Source organism: Larus michahellis, chromosome 6 (genome assembly GCF_964199755.1).
Source record: "Larus michahellis chromosome 6, bLarMic1.1, whole genome shotgun sequence".
In the NCBI taxonomy this organism is placed as follows: Eukaryota; Metazoa; Chordata; class Aves; order Charadriiformes; family Laridae; genus Larus; species Larus michahellis.
Window position 1 is genome coordinate 49,112,285 of NC_133901.1, and position 10,923 is coordinate 49,123,207.

At 46.2% G+C, this 10,923-nt stretch overlaps 1 protein-coding gene across 10 annotated transcripts in view; it reads left to right on the plus strand.

The window, feature by feature from the left end:
- The window catches only part of LOC141744855 (dual specificity protein phosphatase 13B-like), a 30,433-nt gene extending 21,112 nt beyond the window's left edge, over positions 1 to 9,321 (plus strand). For 5 of the 10 annotated variants that reach the window (XM_074591668.1, XM_074591671.1, XM_074591664.1 and 2 more), the window contains 3 exons: positions 5,484 to 5,691; positions 6,815 to 7,035; positions 8,196 to 9,321. In XM_074591668.1, the coding sequence (XP_074447769.1) occupies positions 5,531 to 5,691; positions 6,815 to 7,035; positions 8,196 to 8,422 (609 nt within the window). In that variant the 5' untranslated portion in view covers positions 5,484 to 5,530 and the 3' untranslated portion in view covers positions 8,423 to 9,321. Of the gene's footprint in view, positions 1 to 571; positions 806 to 5,483; positions 5,692 to 6,814; positions 7,036 to 8,195 lie in introns of all 10 variants that reach the window. The other 5 variants (XM_074591672.1, XM_074591670.1, XM_074591667.1 and 2 more) reach the window with 3 other exon arrangements.
- Positions 9,322 to 10,923: the final 1,602 nt, after the last annotated feature.

The following is a 10,923-nucleotide window of genomic DNA, read 5'->3' on the forward strand; positions in this document are numbered from 1 at the left end:
CTGGGTTCTCTTAGCATCGGATTCTGGCCAAAATGTAGAGACACAGATTGGGTCTTCTTAACAAAAAGGAAGATCAGATTTCACATTACAGTATCTGAAAGATTAATTCCACTTACATGATCATTTCCCTGTGAACCACACTTCTTTCCATCTGGATTTTTCCATCAGGAGGACAAAGAGCCATAGTGTTAAGCACTACCTGCGAGAAAAGAGCGAGGAGGGTAAAAGATGAGTGCAGAGATGCTTGCTGAGAGAAAAGAGAAGAAAAAAACAGAGTAGACAGCAATTGCAAATGCATTGAGAGACCTTTTTATGTTTCAATTGAGTTATATTCTGATCTCATGCTTTGGTATTTTGGACCATTTAGTTTGTTGGGTTTTGAGGTAGGTATTTTGTCAGGTAATTTAGGGTATTTGGCTGCAGAAGATTTCTGTATCATGTTATTGTTATCTAGTGTTTGTGTTATTGTAGTAACCACAGGTCCAGCCAAAATCAGTGCCCTGCTGTGCCCGAGGCTATCAATAATCTCATGGAAGACGTTGTTATTGAAAGACGCCTTGTCCCCATCCAGGCTACCACCACAACCACACGCAGAGCTGTGGCAGCCGGGAAGGTGCTGGCAAAAGGGATAGAGGAAAGACGACTTGGGGCCCAACTAATGCCGTGCCACAGACTCCTCCTGGCATTTCAGACAGTCATTTCATCTCTCTACAGCTCAGTTCGGTCTTTATGAGACAAGGTAACAACCACGGCAAAATGGCAAGAGGCTTCCCCCATTACAGAAGTGAAAACTGGGGTTAGGCAAGTAAGTGGCTGCTCTGTTAGTTCATTTTTAGCTAAACAAAACATGTTTTTTTCAACAAGGAACAAGCCAATTCATCTTGTTTTAATATTTTAAAAGATTTTATGCAATGCTAAGGTGAAATTCCAAAACAAAAGTAACTTTGAATAGGAAAATGAAAATGGTCTTTTTTTTTTGAAATAACAAAATGAACTATTTCAAATCTACAATATTGAAGTGTTTGCTTTTCTTTTTTCATAACTTTGCTGAGTTTTCTTTCACTGGAATCTGCAAATGCAACACAAATCTGTTAAATGCTTTAGCCAATTCAAGTCAGTGGGGGCTGTGCGTTTCTTTTCTTTTCTTTGCCAGAAAAATCTTCAGTAGGAAATGGTAATTGTTTCCAGTGTAGAAAAAGAAAAAAAAAAAAAAGAAAAAAAAAAAGCCTTGCAGACTCTAGTACTCAAGTGGCCAGATAATATCAGGAGATACAAAGCTCAATTAGGTTGTTGCAGATGAGATCTTGGAAATACCAAGTGCCGTGGGAGCTGCACGCAGTGTGCAGTGCCGGCCCCATGGCCACTTGTAGCCTGTGCTCGACAGGGAAATCCAAGCCTCCGTGACACCTAGAGAGGGGACACAAGCTCCACAGCTCAGATGTGGAGCCAAGCAGGTCCCGGCCATTTCGGGTGCCCCCCAGTGCTCTGGGTGTTTGGGAACTGATGCACACTGACAAAACAGTTTTAAAGCTTGTGCTACCTTGTACTCTCCCAGGGAAGCTAGGAGGTTAATGCATCTGGACAGCCCTTAAAATCTCTGTCCCATCTCAAATGTCTCCTATAGGTAGAAGGGGTTTGTTTTTTTTGTTGTTGCTGTTTTGTTTTAAACAAAAAAACCCCCACAAACAAACAAAAAAAAAACCCAAAAAAAAACAAAGAAAGAGAGAGAGAAAGAGAGAGACAGAAGGGAAGGAGGGAAGGAGGGAAGGATCAATCTAATGAGAAGGTCTTTAGGTACTTGAGGTTACAGTTTAAAAGCAAAGTAATCCTATCCAACTTGCATGGTCTAGATCTCTGCAGAAAATGTTAGTGACCTTGCAAGACAGAAATATTTTTTTCCCCCCAATTACAAGGGCTCCTGCCCTCCTGCAGTCACTGGTTGTTTCCATCTAAAAGAGCTTCTGGGAGCCACCCAGAGGGAAGAGCTTACAGAAATGTAATATGTGGCGGCGCTTTTGCTAGCTTTGCAGTATCTTAAAGTAGAAGCGGTGTGAGGGAGGGGAAACCCTCAGCAAAGTCCCTGGCCTTCAATTAAAAAATTCATATTACTTTCCTTATTAGTCCAATCACCTGGTATAGCAATTTCCAAGCTCACCCCGAAGGCCCCGCAGAGCAATTCAGTTTCAAGGCCAGCGCAGTGCAGAACAGAGCGGTGTGCTTGGGAGGAGTGATGCTTCATGTTGACACGAGGCACTCACTTGTCTGGCATTAGTCCTGTGAAGCAAACGATGCTGACGCACTTTTTGGAAAGAGGATTGCTGTATGAAAGGGAGCTCTGTTACAAAGCTCCTCTCTGGCTGCAAAGGCTGGAGTCACCTGCTAAGTTTCACCGGCACCAAAACGACTCAATTCTTGGAGGCCAAGAGAACCTCCTCAAAGTCAGGTCTTGAATGAGAGGCCTCGCAATGTAATTCCCTCTCTCTGCTAATCATCTCCATTACTCTAACTAGCTGACAGTTGCGGGTACTGATGGATGAAAAGCTGGACATGAGCCGACAACGTGCGCTCACAGCCCAGAAAGCCAACCATATCCTGGGCTGTATCAAAAGCAGCGTGGCCAGCAGGTCGAGGGAGGTGATTCTCCCCCTCTACTCCGCTCTGGTGAGACCCCACCTGGAGTACTGCGTCCAGCTCTGGGGCCCCTAACACAGCAAAAACACAGGCCTGTTGGAGTGGGTCCAGAGGAGGCCCGCGAAGCTGATCTGAGGGCTGGAGCACCTCTCCTATGAGGACAGGCTGAGAGAGTTGGGGTTGTTCAGCCTGGAGATGAGAAGGCTGCAGGGAGACCGTATAGCAGCCTTCCACTACCTAAAGGGGGCCTACAGGAGAGATGGGGACAAACTATTAAGCAGGGCCTGTTGCAATAGGACATGGGGTAATGGCTTTAAACTAAAAGAGGGAAGATTTAGGCTACACAGAAGGAAGAAATTTTTTACAATGAGGGTGGTGAGACACTGGAACAGGTTGCTCAGAGAGGTGGTAGGTGCCTCATCCTTGGAAACATTCAAGGTCAGGTTGGATGGGGCTTTGAGCAACCTTATCTTGTGGAAGATGTCCCTGCTCACGGCAGGGGGGTTGGACTAGATGACTTTTAAAGGTCCCTTCCAACCCAAATTATTCTGTGATTCTATGACAGGCTACAACATAAGTTTAAAGCACTGGGGGCTAGGACAACTGAAAGTTTAGTATCCATCTGCTTACCTCCACAACTTCAGCTTTTAAACATCTGCAGCAACTGAGAGTCATCCACACTCCTTGAAAATGAGCCTGTGGTCTTATGAATCTCCTGATGTAGAACCCGTATTATCTTTTTCTTGATTTCCTTTTACTGCTTCAGCTTAATGTTCTGTAACAGTGAAAGTACGAACAGGTCATCATGACGATGCTGGCAGTAGCTCTTGAGCGTAGTGCGTGGCTTTCTCCAGGCAGTAAAACTTGTAGGGCAAGGCACAATATCTTTTTTTCTGTGCTATTCTTCATGCTAATCTGTGCTGGGATTGCACAACATACTCCTTTACCAAAGCTCTTGGTGTTACATGCCCTGAAAAATTCGTAGGGTTTTTATCCATATATTCCTCCCTACTTCCCTGCAGTTCTTTTCCTTCATCATTAAAAGTAAAACCAGTCAGCTTTTTTCCCCATCTCTTCCATCATTTTTATTGTGCTTTTCATATTTTGCTTATTAAGTAGTTACCCTAGGGAAACTTCCTTTTTATTAGAACGTACAAAAAGATATAACTGCTCTTAACGTTTGTGGGGAGGGGGAGGGAGAAGGGGGCAGGGGAAACAAATTTAGGCTGAGGTCACAGAAATATATGTGGTGTTTTCAGTAATTTGCCTTGCATCATATCTACTTCTTTTTCCATTAGCAACAAGATATCCTTCCTTGCTTTCTGCTTATGCCCCAAATCAGCCTACACTGTTGAAAAAAAAGTGTACCTGGAAGTTTGGACACAATTGTTGTTTTTGCTTTAGAAGCAACATCCTGCTGCTGATGTGGGGCAGGGGGCAGACTAGATGACTTCCAAAAGTCCCATCTGCACTTGTTGTCTAGAATTGCTGAGAAAATAAACCCAAACTCTAGATTTAGGCATTCAGGCGTTACAGCGAAAGCTGATGCTACATCAGAATAATCACAGGCCACCCCACTTTGTGAAGAGTTCTAGTGTGACTCCCACGTTGATTATGGCTTTAATACCAACAAGCAACCAAACAAAGCTCATCAATGTTCTCTGGGGGAGAGAACAGCAATTCAGGATAATGAGATCCTGGCAGGAGAAATGCTCCTAAAGTCTCAGAGAAGGGACTGCTTGAATATCTGTGAACTCTTGCTCTCTACCGAGCTCTGCTTCAGGCTGGACCGGCTGGCCTGAGCTTCCTGGGTCTAAACCAGCAAACAACATTGCAAAAGGGATGGCCGCGTTCCGCTGCGTGATCTGTGAGGCAGCACAACAGTCCTAGATGGGATTCTTAACAGGGCAACCAAGCCACACCTTTCAGCGCTATAATTTCCCCAAATTCCGATGCTCTTTTTTTCTCCCACGCCAGGTAAGTGCCCTGCCCCTCAGAGGAGAGAAACAGCCTCCCTCTGGAGGCAAATAGCTATCACGTCGTTTATACAAAGTGGAACAGCTCCCAGAGGAGAGACTGACAGACAGACGCGAGTATACCAGTATAGCTGAGTGTTCAGGGGTATCCACCTGAGAGAGGGGAAAAAAACTGGTTCAAATTCTCTCCATTTCTATTTATATATGTACATATATATCTATATATATATGTACATATATATGCATGTGAAAATTCCTTCATATGTATACATGTATGTATCTATATACATGTGTTTAAATACATCCCTATAAATGAAGGAAAATTGTACACACATACACTTTATATATGTATACACATATATTATGTGAACATATGTCTTACATACACATCCTAAGATTTCCACCTTGGCCCTAGAAGCTTAATAAGTCAGTCCAATGATTCATTCTTTCAAAAACTTCCAGTTTTAATTAAACAGAACCAAGCGTGCACCAACACTTTGGTAACTCTCTAACATAACATACGGCAGCTTTCCTGTATACGCTCATCAGCGCTGCAGTAACAGAAATAATACCTGCACCTATGAGGTTCAGCCAGTGCTGCATTCGGGTGGCATGGGATGTTCTCCTCCAACAGAGTTTCTTGACAAGAAATTAAATCATATCACCTTATGCTGCTGCTTTCTCAAGGGATGAATTACATGCCTGTAGAGTCCTACCACAGAGTCAGTCCTGTTCTCTGGATGCTTTTAGTAACACCTGCAGGCCCTGCTGCACACACCAGTTATAATAATGTAATGCTATTTGGAGGGTAATGAACAGGACTAATTTCTGGGGAATATGATTTCTGTATGAAAATTTTCTCTTAATTCATTTCAGAATAGCTGTCTCTGATATAGCCCGAGTGCGTGTGAGAGAGGAGCAAGATGCCTCACACCAGAGACTCTTCATCTCCATCTAGCAGCGCGGGGAGCAGAGCTGCCTATGAAACACCAGCGCTATCAGACCTCCAGAGGCTCTTCTGGTTCAGAGGAGGGTCTGATAATCATGTGGACCAAGTCTGGCCAAATATTTACCTGGGAGATGCGTAAGAACACATGATTCTATCATTAAGCTGTTACTGGTCCTGAGGAGGAGGAGGAGGAAGGGGTGTATGGTACATACACTGGGGAGCAGCTTTTTGGGTCTGCAGGAATGTTTTTGCGATACAGGCTTCCAAAACTGATAACATAAGTAGTTTGTATGTAATGAACAACATGACATACAAAATGGTGACTTATTCATAGCATGCCTTGGTTGGGTTTTCTATATTCCATGAACTACAGCAGATTTAGCAGGGTAAGAATTATTTGTATTCTAGACAGAAGCCCTTAAAGAACCCATTCCAAATTGGTGTCAAGTCTGAGATGCGTTATCTGCCCTGGAAAACGTGCTCTAAGGCAGCTGGCAGGAGCACAGTAGCCCTCACACTCAAATAGGAGTAGCAGGATCAAGACCCAGATGGGGAAGGACACAAATGAATTACACAACAGGGATTTTGCCAGTCTGAATCCAAACTTTCTTTCAAGGATGGTGAACTGAAAATATCAAACAGGAATTTTCACGCAAATACCTTATTCTTGTGACCATTTCTATTTTTTGTCATTTCCTTCTATTTGGATTACCGCAGATTACATAGATTATCAGCTCATTTTTCCCAACTCCTTCTCCTCATGAATGCATTAGTTTTGTGGAGTAAATTCAGTCCCAGTTTATGGTGGGAAGGAGGTAGAACCTGGCTGGGGAGCATGATGCTGCTGCTTCATGTCCAAACCAGGAATGAGATGCTGCTGCACCTGGGTGGGTTCTCGCCCTTGTGACCCATGCATGCTATGAATGAGAGAGTAGCTCTAGAACTTGCTAAACAACTACTTAAAGGAGAAAACTTGACAACTTTACACAGTAAGCCATGCTCCTGGGGATTAACTGCTGGTAGGCATTTGTCTAACTAACAGTATCCCATCAGCAAGTCTGTGCTCTTGCTGCTCTCCACAACACGGTATCACATTTTTCGTGTGCAAAGCACTATGGGCTTCTTGAAATTTGCTTCTCTGCAAGTGAGCTGCAGTTCCTGCATCCTTCCCTAGCGGGAGCAGGCACTAACTTTAAACCATGCTATTTTAGCAGAACGTTAGGAGTCTTGCCAATGAGCCCTTCATGTCTTTCAACAGGTGGGCTGCTAGGAGCAAAACTACTCTTCAAAGCCTCAACATTACTCATATCCTTAATGCAGCAGATGGGCCATATAGCATCAACACAGGAGCCAAATATTACAAAGATCTGCAAATAGAGTACTACGGAGTAGAAGCATTTGATGATCCTTCCTTTGATTTAAGTATCTTCTTCTACGATGCTGCCAATTTCATAGGCAAAGCCTTAAACACTTCAGGAGGTAAGAGGGAGGCAAAGAGGAGCTTTGGGAGGAAGTTTCAATGCGAGCCAAACGGCTTCTCCTTGCAGTAAGAGGCAGCCAGCAAAGCTCAGATCCAGCATACGGTTCGAGAAGGCACATGCAGAACTGCCGTGCGGAGGACCGGAGAAGGGCGCCTATGCCATGTGCTGCAGGGAAGGTGTCCGTGGCCAGGTCCCCGGGAGCTGGGGAGGGCTGGCCGCCCCAAACCCAGCGTGATGGGAGGAAGGGCCGACACCAGGAGCAGAGTGAGAGGGAAGGGCAGAGGTTACGGCACAACGGGTGCTCCCCCACGGGCCCATCCTGCAGGAATTGGCAGGGTCCATGTGCCTCCACATGCACCTCACACCCTGGCACGGGCTTCTGCCCAGCGACCCAGCCCCGGGCACCAAACCCTTGGTCCCACTCCCCAATGCACTCAGCTGGGAGCAGCGGCTCTGCCGCGCTGGCTTAACCGCTTCACATGCTTAAGTGCTTCGCAGAATTGGAGCTTTATTCAGACTGTCTATTAAGCTAGGGAAGCAGCAGAAGTTAATGAACTAAGTCAAAAACTACGAGCCTGACCCACAGCCTGCTGAATTTTTGTCAGCAGAGTTTGGATTATGGCCTAGTTATCATAATTTCCATTTGTTCCAGAGTTTGCTCCGACTCTGACTGGCTGCGAGATCTGCTGCTTTCACTAGAGTGCTTTATTAAATCCCCAGTTATAGCTCACACTGGGCTGCTGAGATACAGTAAATTATGAGTCCATTTTTACAGGCAGACTATCCTACAGAGTTTATGGGACTTGTCAGTGATCACAGTCAGGGCTGGGCCAAAATTTTCTGCCAAAACTGTTGGGTTTTTTTTTTTCCACCGAAAACTATACTAACAAGTTTAGTCACAGAAAGCTTCTCCTTCCGTAGAAAATTTCAACTATTTTAATCCAAGGCCTAAGTTAGACGCATGAGGCCAGTATGAAATACCACCTTGCCTGAGATGTATGGCACAATTTTACGCTAAACCTCCATGAAAACATGAGTATCCGCTAATCATCACTGTTATTTTCCTAACTTGTTTCTAGTAGGTTTTGTCCTCCCTGTGCCCCTCTCGCTTTCGAAATGCGAAAGCCCACTCACCTTGCTGTGCCTCTTCTTTCGCAGGGAAGGTGTTCGTTCATTGTGCCATGGGGGTAAGCCGCTCTGCGTCGTTAGTGCTTGCCTTTTTAATGATCCATGAAAACATGACGCTCGTGGATGCTCTGAAAACAGTGAGCGCTCACAGAGACATCTGCCCAAATTCAGGGTTCCTCAGCCAGCTCCGGGACTTGGACATTAAATTAAATGAAGAGAGGAAAGGAACCAGAGAATCTGCTACTAAAGAGCTGTAAGAGAGTATTGCTGAAAGAGAGAGGAAAAGATGTTATTTGAGCTTCCTGTATCTCTTTAAAATTAATTGCATTTGTAAACCAAGGACACAAGTTTATGATAAACCAGAATGCGTGTTATTATTAAAAGTAGCTTTTTACCTGACCTTTCCTTTTTGCAAAGCCCTCCTAGATTATACTTACGATTGGTTGTATATTGTATCCCTCACTTTCCACCTTAAAACATTGCTCTCTGCTGGTAAAAAGAAAAGAAAAGAAAAAAAAAAGATATCAGGTTCCACTTCAGAAATAGCTGTGTTTCAGCAACTAGTGAAGCTCATATCACTTTATGAAGTGTGAGGCTATTTGAGGTGAAAGATGGCATATTATTTATGCTACAATAATGCTTAGAAGTTTTCTTATGAATCAGCTTCCCCAGCCCTTTGCTCCCCGTATCTGAAATGGTTTGTATTTTGAGATTTGAATCTGGCACTAGTTAGTTCTTGCTTTTACAATTGGTGGAGCCCCTGAGTTGAGGGTAAGAGGCTGTTCAAAAGCAGAGCAGATGGGAAACAATACAAGCCACTCTTTAAGCAATTATTCCAGGTCTATTTATAGCGTTTCCCCTTTAACTGTTCATTAAATATAATTTTTGTAGTCCTTGAAACTACCTTTGTTTGAGAGCGCATTCGAGTACCGCTCATCTACCTTAGTAAAATCCATCCAGGCGATGCTGTGGAAAACGCTTCTGAAGAGGATGGTGGGTTCTCAGCTGAGGCTCCAAAGATCTGCATGGGCAGTGGGTGCGGGTGCAGGAAAGCATTTGACAACAAAGGATCCCAAATTTTCCTGACAGTTCAACATTCAACATAAAACTTCGGATTTTCTTTCTCAAAAATAAAGGTCATTAACATTGCAACATCATGTTCCGTGGCATTTGCTTTTGTGAGGGGACTCAAGTGAAAACTGAAGGGACACAGGAACGGCAAGGGAGGTGCTGACAGGCATCAGGCTTTCATCTTTGTGTCTCTGGGCCACCATAAGAGCACTCAATAGCTACTGTCATCTGATGGATCAGTGCTGCCTGGAAACTATGTGAAGCACATCTGGCTCTCGGTTCCCAGCGGACAAACATTCGCAGCACAAAGCCAGCTCAAAGCCAGCTCGGGGATGGCAGTTGTTTGCATTCCTAGTACCAAACTCAGGAATGCAGAGGCATGAATGCTCCCCACCATGTGAGCTGGCTGCTCAAGAACAGCACAGCAACAAGGGAAAACATTCCTCGCCATTCCCAGTGCTGTCTACAAGGCAGATTTCTGCCTTCAGGACAGACAACTCAGCACCTTTTATAATGCTCTTTGGCAATATCTACATCTGCTCTGTGGGCCAGGCTGCAGGAGCGAGAGCACAAAGCAGAGCACTTGGTACCGAGGAACCTGACCCTCACACCGAGGGCATCTCAGGGGGGGTTGATTCTTACCAGCCCTGTGGATTGGACATCCCTGAGCAGCAGGAGAGCAGTGGTGGAGCGCTGCTTTGCTTTAGTTCCCTGCATAAGGAGACCTGCTCATGAGCTCCAGGGCTGCTCTGCAAGGTCAACAAAAACACAGCAAGTAGGAACGATCACCTTAAAAGCACACTTCAGACCTAAATCAAAATGTAATATGCACATCTCAGTTACCAATTAACTCTCACAAACTGATTTCAATGTACAGAACAAGTTGGAAAAAAAATCCCTATGGATCTGGTTGTAGAGATACTCCGAGCCATGTTTCCTTGTGCTTCCCACCCATAAGATGACCCTCCTCGCCTTCAGCAGCAGCAGGGCTGAGGCCTGCCATTTTCAGCTGCAGAGTGAAGGGCACAGCTGAAAGTGCACTCACTGGGGGCACGAAAGCACCCGCAAATTAAACCCATTTCGAGCAACAAGAGCTTTTAAAATATTGGTTGGTGCAACCGTAAAACCTGCATCTCACTCTGAGGATAAGTTACCGCGAACGCTGCAGAACAGCGCAAAGAACGGAAACTCCTCGCGCTGCGATGGAAGGCGATGTTTTCCCCCCAAAACACCCGGCGTGTCCGCGCTCCCCCGCCCGGGTTGGCGGCGGGCGCTGCCCCCTCGCCCGCCAGCTGAGGCGCCGGGTGGCGCCGCCAGGGGGCGCTGTCGGCCCGGCGCGGGCGGCGGGAGCGGGGCGGGGGGACCGGCGGCACCGGGGGACCCGCGGGACCGCTGCCACTGCCCGGCCGCTCCCGGCCGCAGCCCCCCCACCGCCTCGGCCCTTTTGTTCCGAATTGGGGTCAAAGCCCGAGGGAAAAGGAGCAGCCGGTGCAAGGGGCGCTGTGTCTGGGAGCGCGCCCGTCCTGGCCGGGGGGGGCCTCGGGCACAGCCCACCCACACTCGCCCCGCCAGGATGGACCCCACCGGCACGCGTGGGTAAACTGGACACACACACACACCCCGACATGCGTGCCAGGGTCACCCCATCCCCGCACTGATGCACATGGCTGGGGTAAAAGCCAGCCGC